The 25,692-nt window shown below is 40.7% G+C and overlaps 2 protein-coding genes across 2 annotated transcripts in view; both read right to left on the reverse strand.

Annotated features, from left to right (window-relative positions):
* DARS1 (aspartyl-tRNA synthetase 1) overlaps positions 1-25,692 on the reverse strand; it is a 75,353-nt gene that overhangs the window by 30,932 nt on the left and 18,729 nt on the right. The window contains exons 5-7 of the mRNA XM_073305361.1: positions 2,848-2,950; positions 1,419-1,499; positions 490-549 (exon numbers count right to left, since the gene is read on the reverse strand). Of these exons, the coding sequence (XP_073161462.1) occupies positions 490-549; positions 1,419-1,499; positions 2,848-2,950 (244 nt within the window). The remainder of the gene's footprint in view (positions 1-489; positions 550-1,418; positions 1,500-2,847; positions 2,951-25,692) is intronic.
* On the reverse strand, positions 16,370-25,691 carry LOC140895513 (uncharacterized). Its single transcript, XM_073305363.1, has 2 exons — positions 17,462-25,691; positions 16,370-16,873 (listed from the first exon to the last, which is right to left on the reverse strand). The coding sequence occupies exons 1-2, from the start codon at positions 18,048-18,050 to the stop codon at positions 16,548-16,550; spliced, it is 915 nt and encodes a 304-aa protein (XP_073161464.1). The 5' UTR covers positions 18,051-25,691; the 3' UTR covers positions 16,370-16,547.

Here is a 25,692-nt window from a genome sequence, read left to right on the forward strand (position 1 = left end):
CGTTTCAGACATATACAATTGAGGATTAGTTGCACAATGAATCTAAACTTTCATGTCTGGAAGTTTGAATTCAAATCTTGACCAAGAACTCAAATTAAAATGAGCTCACTGAGCCAAATACATCTCTGACTTACATCCCAAAATGCTTTTGAGTCCTTATTGTGTCATCTAGTATCTCTCTCCTGTATCCATAGAGTACTTTTTTACCTGAATCCTTGGAATTCTACGTCAATCAGACATCTAAGAGGACATGGACACTGTTTAAAATCTATGTACCTTTATATCATGAAATACTGAAATCTTGGTAGGAGTTCAATTCAAGTGCATATGTTTAGCACAATTATTACTAGTGCAATATTTTTTCCCCAATGTTATTTATAATGATCAGTTAACATGAGCTCAAAACCATTAACTCAAATCCTGGGGTTCTCATGGATATTTAAGCTCTAAATTGCTGCAGTTAACCATGTAACATAACCAGTTCCTTACCCTCAGATCAATTACTCTGTTGTCCAGCCGTGTATCTTGGTTTACAGTAGCTCTTCCCTCCTAAACAGTTGTATAAAACATATGTAATTAAAACATATACACACAAAGAAATACATTCCATAGAGTTCAGAGTAGCAGCCGTATTAGTCTGTATCCGCAAAAAGAAAAGGAGTACTTGTGGCACCTTAGAGACTAACAAATATATTTGAGCATAAGCTTTCGTGAGCTACAGCTCACTTCATCAGATGCACTCTAAGGTGCCACAAGTACTCCTTTTCTTATTCCATAGAGTGAAACACACTTTGGTTATAAAACATTTGCAAATTCAGTGGAAGGACTTCTAATACTATTTTGAGGGGGTTAGTAGAACAATTCAAAAAAGGATTGTGGTGGATTCTCCATCTCTGGCAATTTTTTAATCAAGATTGAATTTTTTTAAATTATATGCTCGAGTTCGAAAGCAATTATTTTGGGGGAACTTCCATGGCCGTTGTGATACAGGAGGTGAGATTAGATTATCACAATGTTCCCTTCTGGCCTTGCAGTCTATGACCAGTTCTTTGTTCCTCCAATGTGATCATAAGCGTTTAAAATGTGGCCTTTCACAATGGATACAACGCATAAACTAGCCTCGAGGACTGCCAAAAACCTGAAACATGCACAAGTACTTGTTTCAGAATGAAGTCCTGTAACACTAATTGGTACAACAGAACAGTATCTGCAAATTATGTAGCTCTGACTATCCACTGTACGACAGCAAGTATCACATAGATGAGAAGGTTTCAGGGAACACACACAATCTGGATGTAAAGGAAGTTAAATAAAAGTCAAAAAGCAAAAATCACTGCATAAAGGAGTGCTTTCAAGTTTTTACTCAACTACAAATACAATGAAAATTCACAGGTGTGTTAAGGACAAAAGGTTTTCACCTCCTCTCCTTCCACCTCAGCTCGAACAGCATCATCCAGCTGCAAAGGCAGTCGGGGCTCAGCCAAACTGATCACATAGATCTGAAAGTGAGACAGTAACAGAAATAGCATAAAACCCAGCTCAAAACAAAAGGGTGATTTACAAAAAGGTATTTCTGGCATAACCATGAAACAGTGTTTGCATAAATCGTTAACTGGAAGCATGCGAGTTTACTCAAAAAGTCAAAAGAGGGAGATGTTTATTTGGCTTTATTCTCATGGCTGTACTGGGAACACTTAGTATCATTTCTTTCCTCCGAAAACCAAGAAACAATGCATTTTATATCTTTTTTGGAATAAGCACATCAAGGAAACACAGCCTGAAGGTGCCAGCCTAATGATTCATAACTGGGCTTTTGGAACCTAAGAGATCACATCAGTCCTTTTCCCTTCTGAGGAAGATAAACAGAAGTCCATGTGGTATTAAAGTATTATTATATTGGCAATATGGTAGTATCTAGAAGGTCCGATTAAGAGCCCGTTGGGCTAGAAGCTGCACAAACACAGATTAAAAGACAGTCCCTTAGCTTACTCTCTAAATGTATGGTGAGGCATGTGTGGACACTTTCATAAAAATCCACAGCCTGCCTGATTTGCATGATTATTAAAACAAATTTCATGGAACTTTGAGTAAGTCTAGGGGCTTTCCTCAATATCCTTGGCTAAAATATACCTCCCCTCTGCACCTGTGTAATGTGTTATACATTGGCTGGCTACTGAACTCCACCCCCAAAATGACTACATATCAGTAGTTTGTACGGGTATAGTTTGTGAAGTGTTTAAACGTCCTTTTGGTGAAAGATGCCATATAAATGTTAAATACTAATTGTATCAAACTGCACTTCCCCAGCCACAATATACAAACTATGGGGAATTTATGTACTCTCTTATATGTATTTCACAGAACTTTAGAGGGGACACATATTATGCATAGCTCCTCTGCATCATAGTGAAGACATATGCATCTTTCTGTACTAAAACAAACATCTAAAAAAATTCTTGGCTTCTGAGTACAAAGAAAGAGGCAGATCTGTATGGACAGAATTTGCTATTGACAAGAATCAGAACTGGAATTAAAAGCCAATCCTAGCCAAAGCGTTCCAGCTATTAACTTCAAAATATGGTTCCGAATGAGGAATTTTTTTTTTTTTTTAAAAGAGTAGATGGAAACCACAAATTCCTAAAATTGCATGTGTGCGTGAGTACAAAACCAAAACCCACAAAAGTGCTTCATGTTTACCGTATTAAACATTTAAGTTTGTGTTTTAATGAGGTTTACTGTAAGACCAGTCTACAAATCTTATGAACTTTTACTGAAAACATAAATTTGTATAAAAAAGGGTGTCAGAAATAATTACCCAGGTGCACTATTTGCTTAAAAACACGTTACCCTTTGAACGTGCAGCTCAACATCTTGCTGAGTACAGCCTCCAATTTTCTGATGTACTTTCCTCACAACGCCTTCAACATCCACAATGCTCTCTTTGTTGATGCTGTCAATAGAGATAGCCAGTTTAATAATTTCAACACACTTAAGTACTAATTTGGATATCACCCACCGAGAAGACTATGTTTTGCACGTAACGCAAGAACAATATAACAGACTAGAGCATTTTAGGTAAAGTCATTGTTTATTTATATACAAGTATTGAGCTAGCGAGAGGTCTTTGTTAAAAAAATGTCACAGCTGCAATAAATTAACATTGGGGTGGAGGGTTGGGTAGAAAAGTGGTAATAATTAAAGAAATTTCTTCAACATTTCAGATTTGATTACTACTACTTCTGTCTGGGAATTTCTTTTTCTTTCTTTCTTCAACACAAAAAAGAAAAAGGTTGCTCTGTGTACTTGCAACTGAATGAGGTAGTAACAGAGTACAGAGTCAAACATCTTTTAGGAACAGATTTCAAGGGAGGGTGCACTTTTTGCAGGCTGTGGAGTCTAAAATAGTGGTCCCTCAAATTACAGGAACACTAAGGTGAGAACTAAATCAATCACCTGCAAGTTTGTTTGTGTTTTGCTGGTGAGCTCCAACAGGAAGCTCATTTAAGCTATAACTTAAGATACAAATCCATGTTAATATTATGGTTGTGTGTGTGTACTTTTGGTAAAAAAATTAAATTTAGACACAGATAGGGAGGCAGATACTAGCCTTCAGAGTAAAAAACTGGAGTACTCAAAGGAAGCTAGTTTGCCAAGGCCGATAAATGCATTCTTCATCTCTAGATTTCTTGGCCTGCCTTTCGTTGCTTCTGTGATCACCTTCCCTCTGTTACAGATGATAGATAACATATATTCTTGTGCTATAACTGGCCTATTTTCAGGTACAGGTAAGCTGTGCTAAATGCTCATTTAAATCCAAAGACACACACCTTTGCTTAAATTGTTTGTATTTGTCTTTTTTTACTACTGTAATGCCCGCGCCAAGAAAAAAATATACTCTTCCTTTCCTTCCAATGCCTGTCCTAGATTAAATAAACTTGTCTCAGAAAGGAAGGTAGTTTAGATCCAATTGGTCTATATTAATTTATCTGCCATTTAATTGGAAGAATCATCTCAAATTGCCAGTTCACTTTTTTTCTGGGGTGTAGGCCAACAGTTATGTTTTTATTCTGTTCAGTGCTGGTTCTCATCAGCAATATAACTTAAATCTAACAAGAAGTTTCTGGATCAATACAAGATGATGGTTCCATTTGCTTCAGAAGAGATGTAGCTAAATTTTGAATTACCCAAGTAGCTTCTAAGAAGTCTATCAAAAGAGAGGATTCGGAACTAGGAAAATATACAGATATTTCCTAGTTAGTTCTCTGAAGTTCAGATTCTTCATCTTTATTTTCTAGTGTCATCATACTATGGACAAGTATACTTACAATATTTAATAAACCATATCCAAAAGGATAACTAATTCCACTCTACACACCAAATAATATACAATGGGTAATGTGGAAAACAGGTTCTCTGCCATCTAAAAGAACCTGACAATTACCAATTAAAACAACTCAACCTTGAAAAACACATGCCCTTCCCTTATACCTGCCAAACTACTCCACACAATAAACAAACAAAATATTTCTTAATGTTCTCTGATGGTTGTCAGTATTTTAAAGTCAGTGGTATAGGACAGGAGACAGCAAAATGCCTTGTTTTCTTTTTCATGTGTCTTTAAAAAGAAACAACACTACCAACAACCAAAAAGCAGCATTAAGCCATATAGAAAATAAATCCACAGCACTTGGTAGCAGTACTCATGGCCATTTCTTAGTCACTTTATATAGACTACTGTAGGTTTTGTCTGGTCCAACCAGTTCTTCAGCTATTTGTGGCAACAATGGATGTAAAAAGCAAAGCAAGACCCATGCTGAGCTTTTTTAAACATTCCACCCTATACATTTTTTTTAATAACTTTTTTCTAAAACTGAAGCCCAGCTGCTGAGGAGAAGAGAAATTAAGAATACACTAAGAAATTACCTATTCAGATGAGATTTTACATGAGATGAACCATCCATGAAGAGATGACAGATTCAGAAAGACTGTTGTAAAGGACAGGAGCAGCAAAAGAGAAAAGGCTTTTCCACTGGGGTGGCAAGAATATGTAGAAGAACAGAAGTCAATGCCAGATGAACAGAAGGAGCAGGGAGGAAATAAAGAATGAGGAGCAGGGTGAGATATGCTGAAGAAAATCTATGGAGATTACATAGACCAGGAGAGCAATTTTAAATGGGATACTTAAATGAATGGGAAGTCAAAGGTGTTTTTACAGGCTGAGAGAGTAATTTTTCTTTCTACATGGGAGAAAGGAGGCAGTAACATTCTGGACATGCTAGAGTTTTACGAGCTGTGATTTGAGGAGAATGCTACAACACAGTCAAACTGAAAGGAAAGAAATGAAGACACAAATGAGGATTCAGAAGGTCTACCCACAGAAAAGGCTGTAGATGAAATGACAGACCTGTAAATTTGCCCAGGTGGCAGAAGGGAGGGAGAAATGAGCGAATTTAGAGATATATAACGGAAGCAAATGGGTGGTCTGAGTAGAGATATGGGAGGGATATGGAGTTATATTAGGCATCTCCTCTTGCCCAAGAAAAGTACTTCTGTGTTGGAGTCATTTAAATGGAGGAAACTGAGATGAAGTCACAAGTTTGCTTCGGCAACACAAGCAGAGAATGTGGATATGGAGAAGTCATTAAAGAGAACTAAAAAATCCCTGGTCCTTGTATTTCTACTCCTCCCTTTTTGAAATATCGTTTTACAAAGCACAAAACACACTTGTTACCAGAGCCAGGTATATGTGGGCATCTCAATGACATCAGACACAAGCAAGTTTATTTTAATGAACTAAAAGGCCTAGCTTTTATGTTACCATAAACATTCACATTATATAAATGAGTATTCATGGTTTTAATTGAAGGCTTCAATACATATAATGTGGATTCCAGTCAAGACTGGAATTACACAGAATCTGAATATTTAAACTCAAACTTAATACAGTTGAAAAATCAAACAGCTAACAGTTGTGTTTCAGGTGACATGAATGACAAATTAGAGAGTGTGATTAATGTCTGAATTCTTGGCTGTCCGTTGAACCATCTTCTGTGTAAATTAAAGATTACCATTAAGATCCTTTCTTATCTAAATGAATCAGTCATTTCTTGGTCTGAGAGAGTCCAGGTGACACAGACATTCAGTAATTTTCCATCAAAGCACTACCTATTTTAATGTTGTATAGAATTAAGTTCAAGATTAAAGAAACAGTCAAAGATTTCTTTTAAACAGACTAATTAAAAACTCCTCAATTTTCTAACCGCATCCCCAGACATTTTTAAAATTCGTTTTTTATAATGCTTTACACAGATCATTCTTTACGTTTTTGTTGATATGACTGTTTCAAGCAGGGGAGCAACAGCCGGTCTGAAACTCAAACACGTCCAGCCTCACGCCTCCACTCTTCCCACAACCTGCTGCTGAGGCATCTTCCCTGTTAACTTTCATTCAGCATTCCAACATGCTACTTTCCAACTCCCTATGGATGAAGCTGGGAAGGGGATTGCCACTGTTCTTCTGAGCCCAAGCACTGCTGCAGAGAGAGCCACACCAGAGATGGGGAATCCCCACTGCCTTTCAGCTCTCTAGAAGTGGAGACTCTCTCTTGGCTTCCTGGCTCCTGAGACAGGAGATACAACTGCTATCCAGGTCCCACACTTCTCCTGACCCTACTTCTATGGAGGCATCTGGTGAGTTGAACAGAGGACTCCCTCCAGGATCTTGCACCTCTTGGCTCTGCTCTACGGAGGAAAAGGGGGAAGAGGCTGGCTGACCCTTGGCTCTTTTGATCCTATTTTGGGGGAGGGCATCCTTTCGCTCTCTCGGTCTCTCTTTCCCCCCCAATGGTTTGTTTGTCCCTGCTGCCACCAGGTGTTTTCTGTTCTGTGGCCTGCAGAGTGAAGAAGTTGGCTCCCATGCTCATGGTGCTCCTCAAGCCAGTGAAAGGGCTCCCACAGCCTCAACATCAGACTCCCAGTGCTCCCTGATACACATAGAACCAGAGAAATGAAAGGGAGACTAGTTCCAATTCCCCCACTCCTAATGCTGCACCTCAGACTTGTTGAGAGGCCCAGAGAAAAGGAGTCACTCTGGACCCAAAATCAGATACAGCAGCAGCTGTACTGCTGTGTTACTGGTAACACACTTGCAGAGCCTGGGATCTACCCTCAGAACAAAAGTACAAGGGTCTCATGCTAGTGAATGAAACAGGAAGTTCACCTGACCATTAGGAGAACAGTGAAATGGACCACCCACAAAGTGGTGTCAAATGCACAAAGTTAATATAGAGAGAGGACCAATAAATATTTATTTATATCATTTTTTGCAATATTAGGGATTACTTGTAACAACAGTAGGTATAATTTTTTCATACAAGTATGATTTTCAAATTTGACTTTTTAACAACTGTCAAACTAAAATTTAAAATGGAGGATAACTAAATAATGTAAAATTATTACTTCCATTTGAATTTATCACTCCAGAATACTTTTTAAAGCAACAAATCTAGAAGGAGAAGGGGAAGGAAGAGGGGAACACGAAAGAATGGGGCACACAGGACTCCTGGTTATGGGAGAGATTGGGGGATCCTGGTATGGCAGAAGAGGGGTGCACACAGCCTCTAATGGGAGGAAGGAGGGAGGGAAGGGGGAGTCCCTATTTAGATCGAAGATCTTAATATTTTGCCATCATTAGCAGATATCCAGTTTGCACTGGTGTATCTGCCACACATAGCAGCTGATGCAATAGTCTGAAGATTAACTCTAACCAACAGAATAGCAAACTGAAGGAAAGTCCATTAGCTGGTAAGGAAAAACAAAACTGACTGAACTTGTTTAAACTGCATGACTTGCTACTGAAAGAGGGAACATGCTTGTGATTCATTAGCAAAACAACACAAACTGCAACCTAACTCCTTTCACTGAAAGTCAATAAAAGATATATTGTATAGCTTTGTAACATTTTAAACATTTCTCAACAATATGACCTAAAGCATGAGTGTTATCAGCAATCAAAGCTCTGAGGTGATGAACAATAATGAAAGAGATACTGGTGAACATGACAATTAACTTATCTAAATAATTATCTCATATAGTAGATTTTACAATAATAATTTCACCCATCTAGTTATATGGACATTTTATACAATTTACCTCTGATGCAATGTTAAGTTAAGACAAATTTTCACTCTGTGTACCATTGCTAGCTAGCTGATAGAAGGTGACGGATTGGGAAGGGTGTTTTTTTCATGATTCTGTCCTATGAAAGTATAAACAGTGCAACTATTACAACTAATGTTATTTTGTACTAATCACAACTTCCTTCAAGGATCTTAAGTCTAGTCTACAATACAAAGGCTATACAACTATATTGGCAAAAACCCCTTGTGACTACAGTGTACACCAGTAAGATGAGTTCTTTTTGTAGTATAGTTAAACCATCTCCATGAATGACATAGGCTATATCTACAAAAGAACTGTTTTTGCCTGTATAAGCTGCACCTACATGTGTGGGAGGGGGCTGCAGGCAAAGCTATGTGGGTTAGGGATGTGGTTTTTTTCACACTACTGAACAACACAGCTATGCCAGCAAAACTTTGTAGTGAAGATCTGGTTTTCAAACACTTTACAAACATTATTTAAGGTAAGCCTCACAAACTCTTGTTAAGTAGGTAAGCAGTTGCCCCATTATTCAGATGCAGAAACTGACAAGTGAAAGTCACTTAGCTCAACAGAAGAGCTGGGAACAGAACCCACAAGTCCTGGCTCTCAGGTCTTTCCTCTTTCAATTAAACCAACACATGAATCCCATAGGAATTAAAAGTTAATCTTCATATGCACCCATATTTGTTTAAAAAATCATCATTCCCTTGTATTGTTTATTTAATGAGGGCACTCCTATTTAAATAGTGCAGTCTGCCCTTTTGATTAGCATGGAATTGGGAGATACTGTTGCAGAGAAAGGTTGTATTGTGTACACCACATGCAACTTACTTCACACTCAGATTGGTCCACTGTGGTTTTACATAAAAGCGATAAATTCTATGAAAAACTAATGACTGCAAAGTAACACTGGCAAGTTCCAGCATTATAATTCTCGAAGCTTAAGGTTAGCATCAAAAGAATTACAACTAGCTAAAGGCAAAAATGGGTCAGTTTTAACATCTTAGTTAATTATATGACTTAATTAATAATGATACACAAGAATAGCCATACTGGGTCAGACCAATGGTCCATCTAGCCCAGGATCCTGTCTTCCAACAGAGGCCAAGGCCAGGTTCTTCAAATGGAATGAACAGAACAGGCAATCATTGAATGAGCAATCACCTTTTGTCCACTCCCAGCTTCTGGCAGTCAGAAACTAGGGACACCCAGAGCATGGGGTTGCATCCCCGGCCATCTTGGCTAACAGCCATTGATGGCCCTATCCTCCAGGAACTTATCTAGTTCTTTTTTGAGCCCCATTATAGTTCTGGCCCTCACAACATCCCCTGGCGATGAATTCCACATGTTGACTCTGCGTTGAGTGAAGCAGTACTTTCCTTTTGTTTTATGCCTGCTGCCTAATAACCTCATTGGGTGACCCCTGGTTCTTGTGTTATGTGAAGGAGTAAATAACACTTCCTTATTCATTTTCTCAACATCATTTGTGATTTTATAGACCTCTAGCATAACCACCCCCTTAGCAGACTCTTTCCCAAGCTGAAAAGTCCCAGTCTTTTAACCTCCCCTCATATGAAAGCTATTTCATAGGCTTAATAATTTTTGTTGCCCTTCTCTGTACCTTTAATTCTATTTTTTTTTTTAAGATGGAGCAACCAGTATTCAAGGTGTGAGCATACCACGGATTTAATATAGTAGCATTCTGATATTTTCTGTCTTCTGATTTATCCCCTTCCTAATGGTTCCTAACATTCTGTTAGCTTTTTTGACTGCCACTGCACATTTAGCAAATGTTTTTAGAGAACTATCCGCAATGACTCCAAGATCTTTCTTGAGTGGCAACAGCTAATTTAAATCCCATCATTTGGTATATATTTAGTTGGGACTAATATGTCAAGGTGACAAAGAACTCTAATCATAACCCAACATAGCACTGTCCATGCCAGTGCTTTTGTCTGTGAAACTTATGTCGGTCACGGGTATGTTTTTTTCACACCCGACCGACAAAAGTTTTGACGACAGAAGTGCTAGTGTAGACAAAGCCTTAGCAAATGTACAATAATTCCAATTATTCTTTATTGAAATTAAATGTATATGCACACACATGAATTTCTATATGTATAGTAAATTATTTTTGTAACCTATGATACCAGTTGATTCTCACTTAGTACATACATAAGTAACACCACAGTATAGAATTTGAATGAAAAATACCTAGCATTGATGTACCACTAAGGCAGCAAACATAAATATTTAAGAGTTTGGAAACTCCAAGAGTGATGTTTACTGACCACATTGTACATCCTCTATATTTCATGCTTTGTATTAACAATAATGTCTAAATACAGGTTAAAAGGAAAATATTTATAGAATATATATGAAATACAACCAATTTAACATTTAATTGGTTGGTTTTTTAGCTCTAATGTTGCTTTTTAGCTATTTACCTAGCACAGCTTACAAACTCTGCAGTCTTTGATAAAAGAGTTTGCAGGTTCCTTGCTGTGAACAAATGGTTAGTTACAAAAGTGCTGTAAAGCTTCTTAGTCTGGAGCCACTTTAAAAGCTCCACTACCCATTACTTTAAAGCCATTAAGTCTGTCAATCCTACAGTCTCCTTCTGCTTTAGCAGCTTTGCTCTAACCAAACAGCTGTGCAATTAACCGGGTGCGCATACAGAGGCACCACATCCATCAAGCTTAATGGAGTTTTCTCCTACATGTGCTCAGCCTTTCATTTACAAATGTTCATAACTTACTTTAAAATCAATTTATTTTTGTAACTACAAATCATATGCTTATTCATTTATGCCAGACTTCAAATCTATCATGCAAGTAAAAACTCAAGTCCTGAGCTGCGGCTGAGTTGTACTCAGCACAGTTGAGGAGAGAATGGATCAAAGATGACTTTAAGGCCTAGTCTACACTAAAAGTTAGGTTGTGAGAAATCCACATCCTTGAGCAATGTAGTTAAGCCAACCTAACCCCCAAGTTAAATGGTAGGTTGACTGAAAAATTCTTCCATCCACCTAGCTACTCCCTCTCGTAAAGGTGGATTACTATGCCAATCGGAGAACCCCTCATGTTGACGCATGTAGTGTCTACACTGAAGTGTGACAGCATTTCAAGTGTAGACAAGTCCCATGTTATTTCTCTGATCTGGGGTTGTGTGACACCCAGTGCCAATTAGAGCAATCTCAAAGAGGCTCTATTTTAAGAGTGTTGCTAAAAGTCCCAATGGGCAGTTCCAGCATGCAGAGATTACTGTTCAATAGAAGTAGCTATAGTTTAAGTTAAACACGTATCAGTATGTTTAATTAACAAGTGTGGTATTACTACTGAAAGCAGCTTAAAACTTGTCTATGGCAGAGCTCCCCCGGTCAGGTGGGAACTTTTTGGTAAAATTCCTTAGTATTCACACTGCTTACCTGAATCAGCTACACAAACACTGACCAAAACTGTAACTACTTCTATTAAACCCAACAATATTTGTGCACATTACATCAGCAGTTAATTCAGTTAAGTTACAAGATGTGAGAGCATCTGAACTAGAATACAAAGGAAAACACTGATTTACACAGGATTCACAATCTTTTAGTCTTTATGTCTATATAAAGCTGTTTTACAGAAAACAGGACCTCTGTATGACAACCTACTCCCTTATTCTACACCAGTGGCTCTCAACCTTTCCATACCTCTTTCTGGATTCTGATTTGTCTTGCGTACCCCCAAGTTACATCTCACTTAAAAACTACTTGGTTACAAAATCAGGCACAAAAATACAAAAGTGTCACAGCACACAATTACTGAATAATTGCTTACTTTCTCACTTTATTATATAATTATAAAATAAATCAACTGGAATATAAATACTGTACTTACATTTCAGTGTATAGTATATAGAGCAGTATAAACAAGTCATTGTCTGTATGAAATTTTAGTTTGTACTGACTTCATTTCTGCTGTAGACTGTTGTAAAACTAGGCAAATATCTAGATGACTTGATGTACCCCCAGGAAGACCTCTGCGTACCCCTGGTTGAGAACCACTGCTCTACAATGTAACTTTCTTTCCTCAAAGCTGACAGAAAGTTGAGTTGCTACAATGGCCACTACATGTCTTAGATTTCTCTTTGTTATCTGTACGTCTATTAATCTATACTTTCTATTTTAACCACATGACTGCATTATGGCATCACTGCATGAAAACATCTTTCACCAATAGCTTGAGATGGCAAGCAAAAACCCACAATAGCCAATTCGCAGTGAATCACTTTCTCTTAGCTGCTGTTTTGAACAATGGTCTCATGAACTAACTGTAAGAAGCTAGTTTACTAAAGTTTACTTTAGATAGAAAACAAAATATTTTTAAATGTAAATATTTATATATACTTATATATTGTTCTATTCCTTTGTTTCCATCACTACCAAAACTATTGTGTTTAGTGTAAAGTGGTTGGGAAAACTAGGTATTTGAATGATTATTTACTAAATTATAAAAGTATAAAAGTCCACCTTTAAATTAGACCCAAGAAAATGCAATTGGGATATTTAAAACTGTCATGTACCTGACTGTTAGTGATGATTCAAAGATACAGTTCATTTGCAAGATAGATGTGTTCAATATACAGTGCGCATTTTATCCAGTTGAAAGTATGAAAATTTCTTCAACCAATAAAATATTGGCTAATCACAAGAATAAAATTATGTAAGATGGATTTATAAAGTATTTGCTATGTTCAGACATTGCACAAATACAATTTTTAACCATAGCTGAGCCTCTGAATCCAAGTTTAGCAGGAAAGTTCATTCAGATTATCAGGATTTTAAGGCCGAAGGGGCCATTATAATAGTCTCATCTGATCTGCATAACACAGGCCACAGAATTTCATCAAGTATTTCCTGCATCAAGCCCACAACTTCTTAGTAAAACAGAGCATATCTTTTATAAAGTCATCTGATCTAGTTTTAAAGACTTCAAATGAATCAACCACATCCATAGGTAAGTTGTTCCAATGGTTAATAACTCTTACTATTAAAATTTGCACCTTATTTCTAGTCTGAATTTGTTTAGCTTAGCTTCCTATCATTGCATATACTATCAAAAATCTTCTCCCCATGTAGGTACTAATAGAGCATGATAAAGTCACCTCTTACCATCCTTTTGGATAAAGAGAAAAGGAGTACTTGTGGCACCTTAGAGACTAACCAATTTATTTGAGCATAAGCTTTCGTGAGCTACAGCTCACTTTTCGAAAGCTTATGCTCAAATAAATTGGTTAGTCTCTAAGGTGCCACAAGTACTCCTTTTCTTTTTGCGAATACAGACTAACACGGCTGTTACTCTGAAACCTTTTGGATAAACTAGACTGAGCTTCTTTAGTCTCTCACTGTAAGACAGGTTTTCCAGACATTAAATCATTCTTGTAGCTCTTTTCTGAATTTTCTAATTTGTCAGAGTATGTCTACACTACGAAATCAGGTCGAATTTATAGAAGTTGGTTTTTTAGAAATTGGTTTTATATATTCGAGTGTGTGTGTCCCCACAGAAAATGCTCTAAGTGCATTAAGTGCATTAACTCGGCGGAGTGCTTCCAGAGTACCGAGGCTAGAGTCGACTTCCGGAGTGTTGCACTGTGGGTAGCTATCCCACAGTTCCCGCAGTCTCCGCTGCCCATTGGAATTCTGGGTTGAGATCCCAATGCCTGATGGGGCTAAAACATTGTCGCGGGTGGTTCTGGGTACATATCTTCAGGCCCCCGTTCCCTCCCTCCCTCCATGAAAGCAAGGGCAGACAATCGTTTCGTGCCTTTTTTCCTGAGTTACCTGTGCAGGTGCCATACCATGGCAAGCATGGAGCCCACTCAGGTAACCGTCACACTATGTCTCCTGGGTGCTGGCAGACACGGTACTGCATTGCTACACAGTAGTAGTAACCCATTGCCTTCTGGCAGCAGACGGTGCAATATGACTGGTAGCCGTCATCGTCATGTCCGTGGTGCTCCTGGCTGCGTCGGCCGGGAGCGCCTGGACAGACATGGGCGCAGGGACTAAGTTTGGAGTGACTTGACCAGGTCATTCTCTTTAGTCCTGCAGTCAGTCCTATTGAACCGTCTTATGGTGAGCAGGCAGGCAATACGGATTGCTAGCAGTCGTACTGTATCATCTTCTGCCAGGCAGGCAAGAGATGGGGATGGATAGCAGTCGTATTGCGCCGTCTTCTGCCGAGCAGCCATGAGATGTGGATGTTATGCAGTCCTTCTGCACCGTCTGCTGCCAGCCAAAGATGTAAAAGATAGATGGAGTAGATCAAAACAAGAAATAGACCAGATTTGTTTTGTACTCATTTGCTTCCCCCCCTCCCCTGTCTAGGGGACTCATTCCTCTAGGTCACACTGCAGTCACTCACAGAGAAGGTGCAGCAAGGTAAATCTAGCCATGTATCAATCAGAGGCCAGACTAACCTCACTGTTCCAATAAGAACAATAACTTAGGTGCACCATTTCTTATTGGAACCCTCTGTGAAGTCCTGCCTGAAATACTCCTTGATGTAAAGCCACCCCCTTTGTTGATTTTAGCTCCCTGAAGCCAACCCTGTAAGCCGGGTCGTCAGTCACCCCTCCCTCCGTCAGAGCAACGGCAGACAATCGTTCCGCACCTTTTTTCAGTGCGGACGCCATACCAAGGCAAGCATGGAGGCCGCTCAGCTCACTTTGGCAATTAGGAGCACATTAAACACCACACGCATTATCCAGCAGTATATGCAGCACAAGAACCTGCCAGAGCGATGCGAGGCGAGGAGGCAACATCAGCGTGGTCACGTGAGTGATCAGGACATGGACACAGATGTCTCTGAAAGCATGGGCCCTGCCAATGCATGCATCATGGTGCTAATGGGGCAGGTTCATGTGTGGAACGCCGATTCTGGGCTTGGGAAACAAGCACAGACTGGTGGGACCGCATAGTGTTGCAGGTCTGGGACGATTCCCAGTGGCAGCGAAACTTTCGCATGCGTTGGGGCACTTTCATGGAACTTTGTGACTTGCTTTCCCCTGCCCTGAAGCGCATGAATACCAAGATGAGAGCAGCCCTCACAGTTGAGAAGCGAGTGGCAATAGCCCTGTGGAAGCTTGCAACGCCAGACAGCTACCGGTCAGTTGGGAATCAATTTGGAGTGGGCAAATCTACTGTTGGGGCTGCTGTGATGCAAGTAGCCCACGCAATCAAAGATCTGCCGATATCAAGGGTAGTAACCCTGGGAAATGTGCAAGTCATAGTGGATGGCTTTGCTGCAATGGGATTCCCTAACTGTGGTGGGGCCACAGACAGAACCCATATTCCTATCTTGGCACCGGAGCACCAAGCCGGCGAGTACATAAACCTGAAGGGGTACTTTTCAATAGTGCTGTAAGCTCTGGTGGATCACAAGGGACGTTTCACCAACATCAGCGTGGGATGGCCGGGAAAGGTACATGACACTCGCATCTTCAGGAACTCTGGTCTGTTTCAAAAGCTGCAGGAAGGGACTCTATTCCCAGACCAGAAAATAACTGTTGGGGACGTTGAAATGCCTATATGTATCCTTGGGGACCCAGCCTACCCCTTAATGCCATGGCTCATGAAGCCGTACACAGGCAGCCTGGACAGTAGTCAGGAGCTGTTCAACTACAGGCTGAGCAAGTGCAGAATGGTGGTAGAATGTGCATTTGGACGTTTAAAGGCGCGCTGGCGCAGTTTACTGACTCACTTAGACCTCAGCGAAACCAATATTCCCACTGTTATTACTGCTTGCTGTGTGCTCCACAATATCTGTGAGAGTAAGGGGGAGATGTTTATGGCAGGGTGGGAGGTTGAGGCAAATCGCCTGGCTGCTGGTTACGCGCAGCCAGACACCAGGGTGGTTAGAAGAGCACAGGAGGGCGCGGTACGCATCAGAGAAGCTTTGAAAACCAGTTTCATGAGCGGCCAGGCTACGGAGTGAAAGCTCTGTTTGTTTCTCCTTGATGAAACCCCCCGCCCCTTGGTTCACTCTATTTCTCTGCAAGCTAACCACCCCCCCCTCCTCCCTTTAATCATTGCTTGCAGAGGCAATAAAGTCATTGTTGCTTCACATTCATGCATTCTTTATTCATTCATCACACAAATAGGGGGATGACTACCAAGGTATCCCAGGAGGGGTGGTGGAGGAGGGAAGGAAAATGCCACACAGCACTTTAAAAGTTTACAACTTTAAAATTTATTGAATGCCAGCCTTCTTTTTTTGGGGCAATCCTCTGTGGAGGAGTGGCTGGTTGGCCGGTGGCCCCCCACCGCGTTCTTGGGCGTCTGGGTGTGGAGGCTATGGAACTTGGGGAGGAGGGTGGTTGGTTACTCAGGGGCTGCAGTGGCAGTCAGTGCTCCAGCTGCCTTTGCTGCAGCTCAACCATACACTGGAGCATACTGGTTTGATCCTCCAGCAGCCTCAGAATTGAATCCTGCCTCCTCTCATCACGCTGAGCTTCAGACCTGTCTTCAGCCCGCCACCTCTCCTCCCGGTCATTTTGTGCTTTCCTGCACTCTGACATTATTTGCCTCCATGCATTCGTCTGTGCTCTGTCAGTGTGGGGGGACAGCATGAGCTCAGAGAACATTTCATCACGAGTGCGTATGTTTTTCTTTCTAATCTTCACTAGCCTCTGGGAAGGAGAAGATCCTGTGATCATTGAAACACATGCAGCTGGTGGAGAAAAAAAAAGGAACAGCGGTATTTAAAAAGACACATTTTATAAAACAGTGGCTACAGTCTTCCAGGGTAAACCTTGCTGTTAACATTACATACATAGCACATGTGCTTTCGTTACAAGGTCGCATTTTGCCTCCCCATACCACGTGGCTACCCCCTCAACCCTCCCCCCTCCCCGTAGCTAACAGCGGGGAATATTTCTGTTCAGCCACAGGTAAACAGCCCAGCAGGAACGGGCTCCTCTGAGTGTCCCCTGAAGAAAAACACCCTATTTCCACCAGGTGACCATGAATTATATCTCACTCTCCTGAGGATAACACAGAGAGATAAAGAACGGATGTTGTTTGAACGCCAGCAAACATACACTGCAATGCTTTGTTGTACAATGATTCCCGAGTACGTGTTACTGGCCTGGAGTGGTAAAGTGTCCTACCATGAAGGACACAAGAAGGCTGCCCTCCCCAGAAACCTTTTGCAAAGGCTTTGGGAGTACATCCAGGAGAGCCGCGAATGCCAGGGCAAATTAATCCTTTCACATGCTTGCTTTTAAACCATGTATAGTATTTTAAAAGGTACACTCACCGGAGGTCCCTTCTCCGCCTGCCGGGTCCAGGAGGCAGCCTTGGGTGGGTTCAGGGGGTACTGGCTCCAGGTCCAGGGTGAGAAACAGTTCCTGGCTGTTGGGAAAACCGGTTTCTCCGCTTGCTTGCTGTGAGCTATCTACAACCTCATCATCATCATCATCTTCTTCTTCTTCGTCCCCAAAACCTGCTTTCGTGTTGCCTCCATCTCCATTGAAGTAGTCAAACAACACGGCTGGGGTAGTGGTGGCTGAACCCCCTAAAATGGCATGCAGCTCATCATAGAAGCGGCATGTTTGGGGCTCTGACCCGGAGCGGCCGTTCGCCCCTCTGGTTTTCTGATAGGCTTGCCTCAGCTTCTTAAGTTTCACGCCGCACTGCTTTGGGTCCCTGTTATGGCCTCTGTCCTTCATGCCGTGGGAGATTTTGACAAAGGTTTTGGCATTTCGAAAACTGGAACGGAGTTCTGATAGCACGGATTCCTCTCCCCAAACAGCGATCAGATCCCGTACCTCCCGTTCGGTCCATGCTGGAGCTCTTTTGCGATTCTGGGACTCCATCATGGTCACCTGTGCTGATGAGCTCTGCATGGTCACCTGCAGCTTGCCACGCTGGCCAAACAGGAAATGAGATTCAAAAGTTCACGGTTCTTTTCCTGTCTACCTGGCCAGTGCATCTGAGTTGAGAGTGCTGTCCAGAGCGGTCACAATGGAGCACTCTGGGATAGCTCCCGGAGGCCAATACCGTCGAATTGTGTCCACAGTACCCCAAATTCGACCCGGCAAGGCCAATTTAAGCGCTAATCCACTTGTCAGGGGTGGAGTAAGGAAATCGATTTTAAGAGCCCTTTAAGTCGAAATAAAGGGCTTCATCGTGTGGACGGGTGCAGGTTTACATCGATTTAACGCTGCTAAATTCGACCTAAAGTCCTAGTGTAGACCAGGGCTCAGTGTCCTTTTTGAAATGCAAACACCAAAACTAGACATAACAGTATTCCAGGAATAATCTCACCAATGCCATTTACAGTGGTAATAACACCTCCCTAATTCTATTCAGTTGTCCCTTGCTTATAAATCCAAGGTTTGTGTTAGCTTTCTTAGTCACTACATTGCACTGAAAACGCATGTTCAGCTGGTTATTTGTCATGACCCCAAGTCCTTTTCAGAGTCACTGCTCTCTTGCACACAATCCCTGATCCTATATGTGTGACCTACATTCTTTGTTCATGGATGTACGACCTTGCATTTGACAGTGCTCAAGTAAGCCAGTTTACCATGTGGTCCACACTGCTCTGTAAAACTGACCTGTCCTTATTACTTATCACTACAATTTTTGTATCATCTGCAAACTTTACCAGCAATTTTATATTTTCTTCCAGCGCATTGATAAAGATATTGGATATCAGTGAGCCAAGAACAGATCCCTGCAGGACCTAACGAGAAACATGCTGGTCAGATGATGGTTCCCCATAAATAATTACTTTACGAGGTCAAGCAGTTAGCTAATTTTTAACTCATTTAATATTTACTGCATTAATTTGTTAATATCAGCCTCATGGAAAGAAGTATGAACTATTCTATAAAGAAAAACTATACTATAGTTAAGGTTTCAATCTTAGGGGCATTCTAAAATCAAAAAGTGGCAAAGTTAAAATTGCACACACATCATTAGCTATGTATGTTCTTTCCCTATTATCAGATAGAGTATAGTTTTTTTCTACAAACTGATATACGAACTTATATAATGTATTTTTTTTATTCTTTCTGCTTTATCAAATTTCATTGTCATAATGGTCCAGACTAATTTTAATGACTTAATATTTTATATGAGGACTTCTTTTCTCTATGCTATTTACTTTAATATTTTATTAGCATCCACAAATTGTATATTTTCATTTCCGTTATCACCTCTGATGCAATTTAGGCAATGGGGAAAAACACTATTAAGTTAATTTCCCTGAACACATTAGGTACAATTCAAGGAGTGAAAGTTAATTATGAAGCTTAATTAACATACATAAATACATATGTGGTCTGTGAACGCCAGCAGATTTTCACTCCATATTTTTACTTAATCTTCAGCATTTTTAAAGTATTGGGTATTTTCCATTTAGCTGACTTTTAGAGATTCACTTTGTCTTCTATACACAATAATAGTGTATTGCACACTTGCAAAATACAATTTTCAGAGATTTATAAATCACACAATTAGGGACCAATGTAACTCCCACTGAAGTCAACAGGAGTCTTTTCACTGACTTTAATGGAAACTGAATCAAGTCTATAATATTCAAGGAGAGTTTTCACTGGAACACTCAGACATTTTTGCTCAGTGAGGACTCTTCCTAGGCCATATTTAAATTGTATTTCTAGCCACTTCAGAGCTACAGATATTCAAGATAAAGTTGCAAGAATTTTCTGTGAAACGTTTTCACCCCATTCTAATCATACTCAGATGTGGGAAAAAAACTGACCTTCAGGGAGAGGCCAATCCTGGAAATTTTCAGCAAATTACACGTGGCTGAACATGGTATTAGAATGGAAATTCTTATGCAACCTTAACTACAGTTGTTCTTGATGGCCTGCTATAATACTAAACTACAATTTACAATAACCAAATCTAACCAACTTTCCTGGAATTGGAGTCAATACCTCATTTATGATGAGGCAGCAGTAAATGCTGATACAGAACCTTTGATTGCGGTGCCACTGAGGATTGCTGCACCAGCAGTTTTAATCATGCTGATAAAGTCAGAGGGGAAAAATAGTCATCAGCAGCAGTTTTATACTCTCATTAGCTCATTCAAACATGCAAGGTGTGCAACCCTTTCATTATGATGGGCAGAGCCCAACCAAATTCACAGTCCATTTTGGTCAATTTCACGGTCATACGATCTTAAAAATAGTCCATTTCAGGATTTCAGATATTTAAATCTGAAATGTCAAGGTGTTGTAATTGTAGGGGTCCTGATCCAAAAAGGAGTTGGGGGGGGGGGTCACAACGTTATCAGGGGGAGGGGAGGGGTTGCAGTACTGCTACCCTTACTTCTGCACTGCTGCTGGTGGCACTGCCGTCAGAGCTAGGCAACCGGAGAGCGGCATCTGCTGGCCAGAAGCCCAGCTCCGAAGGCAGTGCCACCAGCAGCAGCAGTAGGGATGGCATAGTATGGTTGTGACACTACGCCCCATATTCTTCATAGAGATATTCTGATGATATGATTATGGCATAACTATGATGAATTTTATGCAAGATAGGTCATGTGAGATATTGAAAAGGTTATGATTTACTGAATATGATTATCCTATTTGTATGCATGTATCATTTTGGTATCTGAAGTTAGGAATATTGTTTATGCATCTATTACAAATGTGTTTACGCCTGGGGAACGCCGACTAGGCAGAATGCCATCAGTCTAGAAAGTTGGCTGGGAAGGGCCATTAGAGAGAACAATAGGTCTTAGAAGAAGATAATCTCCCACCGGGGAGCCTACCTGAGAATGCTACAAAGAGCCTTCAAGTCATGGCTGCTGTGACCCTTCAGGGATATGTGACCAAGTCACCTGGTACTGGACTCCATCTTGGAATACCAGGGTTTTTCCACTGACCAGGCATGGGAACCAAGCTTGGACACAAAAGGTTCCCGCCATATGCAAAAGCTATTTAAGGCAGGGGAGTGACCTCATAGTGGTACTTCACTGACTCCCCGCCCACAGAAACTCTGGGAAAGAGCAGAGGAACAAGGACTGAACTGGGAGAAAGTGCTGGACCCAGACTAGTGGGGAATGGCCTGTGAAAGGAATACCTGGGGTTTTTAAGCTGCAAGCAACGGAAGCTGGCCCCTTAAGAATCTCTGCAACTGGCTTAAATCATCATTTAGGGTAAGAAGTTGCTATTCATATCCAATCTCTTTAGTATATTAAGCTCAGATTGCATTTTTGTTTATTTGCTAGGTAATCTGCTTTGATCTGTTTGCTATCCCTTATAATCACTTAAAATCTATCTTCTGTAGTTAATAATTTGTTTTTGCTTTATCACAAACCAGTGTGTGGGAGTTATAACTTGGGGCAAAAAGCTGTTGTATATTCCATCTCCACATTGAGGGAGGGGGCGAATTTCATGAGTTTACGCTGTACAGATCACTGTGCAGCACAAAACTGTATAATTTTGGGTTTACCCTCTAGAGCAGGGTGTTTGTTCACTTGAGTAGCTGAGCAGTTCCTTAGCTGAAGCCTTCCCATGCAGAACGGATCTCAGCATCTCTACATAGCTGCAGCTGGGTGTGTCCCTACCTGTATGTGTGCTGGAGGGAGCTTGAGGGCCTGTCACATCAGTGCAGTGTAAAGGGAGCCCAGGCTGGTGGGTCAGGTGGGCTCAGTGGTACCCCAGTTCCAAGTGGCACCTTGGTGGAAACCCATCACAATGGTATTTCCACCCTTATTTCTGCGCTGCTGCCTTCAGAGCTGGGCCTTGGTCAGCAGTCACCACTTCTGGCCACCCAGCTCTGAAGGCAGCAATGCAGAAGTATGGGTGGCATAGTATGGTATTGCCACCCTTACTTCTGCACTGCTGCTGGCTGGGCGCCTGGCCAACAGCCACTGCTCTCCAGCTGCCCAGCTCTGAAGGCAGCACAGAGGCAAGGTTGGCAATACTGTGACCTCCTTAAAATAACCTTGTGACCACCCTGCAACTCACTTTTGGGTCAGGACCCCCAATTTGAGAAACGCTGGTCTCCCCCGTGAAATCTGTATAGTATAGGGTAAAAGCACACAAAAGACCAGATTTCACAGGCGGAGACCAGATTTCATGGTCCATGACATGTTTTTCATGGCCGTGAACTTGGTGGGGCCTTAATGATGGACATAGGAGCAATGCTGAAGAAGAGACCTTTCCCCTGGAGTGGTCGAAGAATAGATGATAATGAATGATGTAAAATGTTTCTAATTCCATTTTGAATGCATGTGATTTATTTACCCAGCTAAACTTAGCTCAGTCGCATCATTTAATTCCCAGCAAGATTTTTTTTCACCCATTTTTCTGGCTGGTTGACTGAAACAGAGGGGGGCCAACTTACTTGACCAGGTCAGTAGCTCATTTTAAAATTAGAACCTAGAGTCTCTTTTATTTCCCCACTGCTAGACCACATGGCCTCCTGTGGTACAAACTGAGAAGTAGGGAAAAGCCCAGCAAAGGATTAAAACAAAACAAACAAAAAAATCACCACCACCTCCTACACCCTATACCTTCTGGGAAAAATAATTCGCAAAATATTTTGACTACAAATTTTAACAAATTACTAATTGCACTGGTTAACACCCTTGTTGGCAGCAAGAAGCGTCTAATGGAAATGGCAAGGAGACAAGTACCCTCCTTACTTCTACAGAGGGTCCACTCCAGAAATGGACTGAGTCTTTTTGGTGGGAAAGTTAGGGGAAGCTTGAACTGATATTGCCCATGGCACTGTGTATTCTCTGGACTCCAATTCCAGGGCTGTTAATCCAGCATCTTTTACAGACACTACATTGTTTTCAGCAATTTGTTTATTTTTTAAAAAAATTAAAAGCAGAAGTGTATCATAGCTCAATTTACAGTTGTTCCATCTCTTTTCAAAAGCGAAGATTAGACAGTCTTTCTCTAAACCAAGGGAATAATACTGCATGAAAGCTAAAGCATTCAGAATATATTATATTAACAGTATGTTAACACTGTTAGACCACAGCAGATTACAAAAGTTCTCATTTTTCACATGTCAATACCAAAAAGAGGAACTAGTATGTTTACTGCTTGTGAGAATTTTTACAAGAATCTCGTTAATCTGATATTAGATTATTTTTGTAAACCACAGATGTATCGTGTCACCAGATGTTTAAAACAGTTCTTGGACATATGCAAGCTTGCAGACACGGGAGGCAAGGCAACTCAGAGTCAAGAGTTATGGGTATTCCTTCATATATGTGAAAGTACTACATGAATGCTGAGGTCTACATGCTGCCACAGGGGAAAAGGTCAATTTAAATCTTAAATATTTTATGAGGTAAAAGACTTTTCCTCAATTCATATTTGGGTAGGATGAGACGAGTTGAAGGGAAGGAAAAAGACATCAAGAATGGGAAGGAAGCAATATCGTTATTATTAATCATTTATGTGTAGCATTACATTTGCAAAAGGTAATGGTCACTGGCCCAAAACAATCTTAGCTGGCACAAGACAATGAAAACAACAGTTGAAGTAAGGTAAGATAAAAAGGGATTACTGGGAGGAGAGCAAGGTATGAAGGAGTCCTGGAATGAGTTTAACAGGGCTTGTGGGAAGGAGACTAGGAGTAGAAATGAGGATTGGAATTGATGGAGAGGAAATGTCCGACTCTTTGAAGCATAGGGAGCAGTATGAATGAAGAAAAAGACAAAACAATAAGCAACAAGGAGCAGGTAGCGCATAGGAAGAAATTAATAAAGTGATGACGGTAAGATTATGTATGACCTTGAAGATGAGGAAAGGTGCTTGAATTTCGTGTGGGAAGGCTGTGTGGGATTAAAGAGATGAGAGGAGAACAGTAAGAAAGTTACCAATCAAAACAAGTGACTGCCAGGGCATAGGTAAAATGGTTTTGAACATAGGGATAGTGAGGAAAATGCAGACAGTGCTAAGAGGAAGAAGTGTCAGGATTTAGCATGAGAATGCACACGGGGGAAGGAGTAGAGTGAAAAATCAAAAATGATACAGCATTCTGAGCCTGGGCAATGGGAAGAATAGTGGAGCTGTATCTATGGTGATTAGAAAGAAGAGGAAGACAAAAATTGGGAGGAAAATAAGAAATTCAGTTTTATAAAGACTGAATATGAGATAATAGCAGGACATCCAACCGGAGATGCCTGAGACAGAGCTGAAGATGCAAAACTGGACAAGGCTGGATGCCGGGCTACAAGGGTTCATGCAGGATTCATTGGCATAAAGTAAGCCACCGGAGTGGAGATGATCATATAGACAGAATGCAGGAGAGAAAGCCCTTTTTCTTTCAAAGTATCTATTAAGTACTGGGAAGAAACTAAACACAGGCTGTCACATGGAGACACAGAACACTTCACTTTGGCTCCTCAACACCTGTAAACATCATGTATCCTGCTGGTAGTGCCAACACTAAGTGCCGCCAAACAACAAACACTGCTGGCTCTGTTTTCCCGTTGCCTTGCATCTAGTCACCAGAAGCACTGTTCTAACCTTCTAACTCTGCTTCTGGAAGTCTATGGTATAATGAATTCCCCTTTCCCCTCCCCCCTTTCCCTAACACATCAAAGGCTTTCACACTCTTACAGCTAATTACTGGGGGCTACATTCCCAGTCACATGGGTAGTGCCAAGAACTGAACAGAAGCACCTCAAGTGCCACATGTTAAACATATTACTGATTGGGTCTATATTTTAACCTGTGGACAGTCAGCTAAAAGACTTGTAAGTTCAAAAACTTCCATTATAAAATCACCTTTTCCACACAGACATATAAAGTAGCAGATGACCCAAAACTTGAAAGTCCAGTCAGGCTTAAGAAAGGAGTGCAAGGAGAAAAGACCCCTTTAACTCACATTCATCATTTTAGCCTTAATAATACAAGCCAAATAACTAAATGTGAACAGCTATAATATACTTGTTAATTGGAAACAAGTCTAATCATTGCCAAAAAAATTTAAAAAAATTAAAAGCACAGCTTGAAAGGGACAACAATAAAGAGTAAATTAGACCAATTAGGTTCATAAAAGCAACTCTCAACTTTCACCCACTCACTAATCAATTTGCAACATGGAATTTCTTCCAAATAAAATGTAATTCAGAGCTTATATTTATTCTAGCTAAAAAACATTCTACTAGGCTGCAGATCTGCTACTTAAGGAAGATAAAGACTGAGCATGTGTGCACATCCCTGCCCCTCCCCCACAGCACGATATAAAAAAAGTGACCCACTATGCTAACCCTGGCAGGCTTTTTGTTAGCTGGCTTGGAAGTAAACGTAGGTTGTCTGTGAAGAAAGAATGCTGCTTCAGCAGTTCAGAATGAATTTCAAGCCTCTGTTCTATTTTATCTTTTGTAAGTGTAATGTATTCAACGCAATAGTGAACTGACAATTTAAATAACTACATTTTAAAACAAACCAAGCATTGATGTTAATGTGTGAAAATGGTCCCAACCCCTTGGAGTCATGGTTCCCACCATTGTTTACTTTGACAACAGGATATAATTGCTTA

The sequence above is a fragment of the Lepidochelys kempii genome, chromosome 11, assembly GCF_965140265.1.
Source record: "Lepidochelys kempii isolate rLepKem1 chromosome 11, rLepKem1.hap2, whole genome shotgun sequence".
Taxonomy (NCBI): Eukaryota; Metazoa; Chordata; order Testudines; family Cheloniidae; genus Lepidochelys; species Lepidochelys kempii.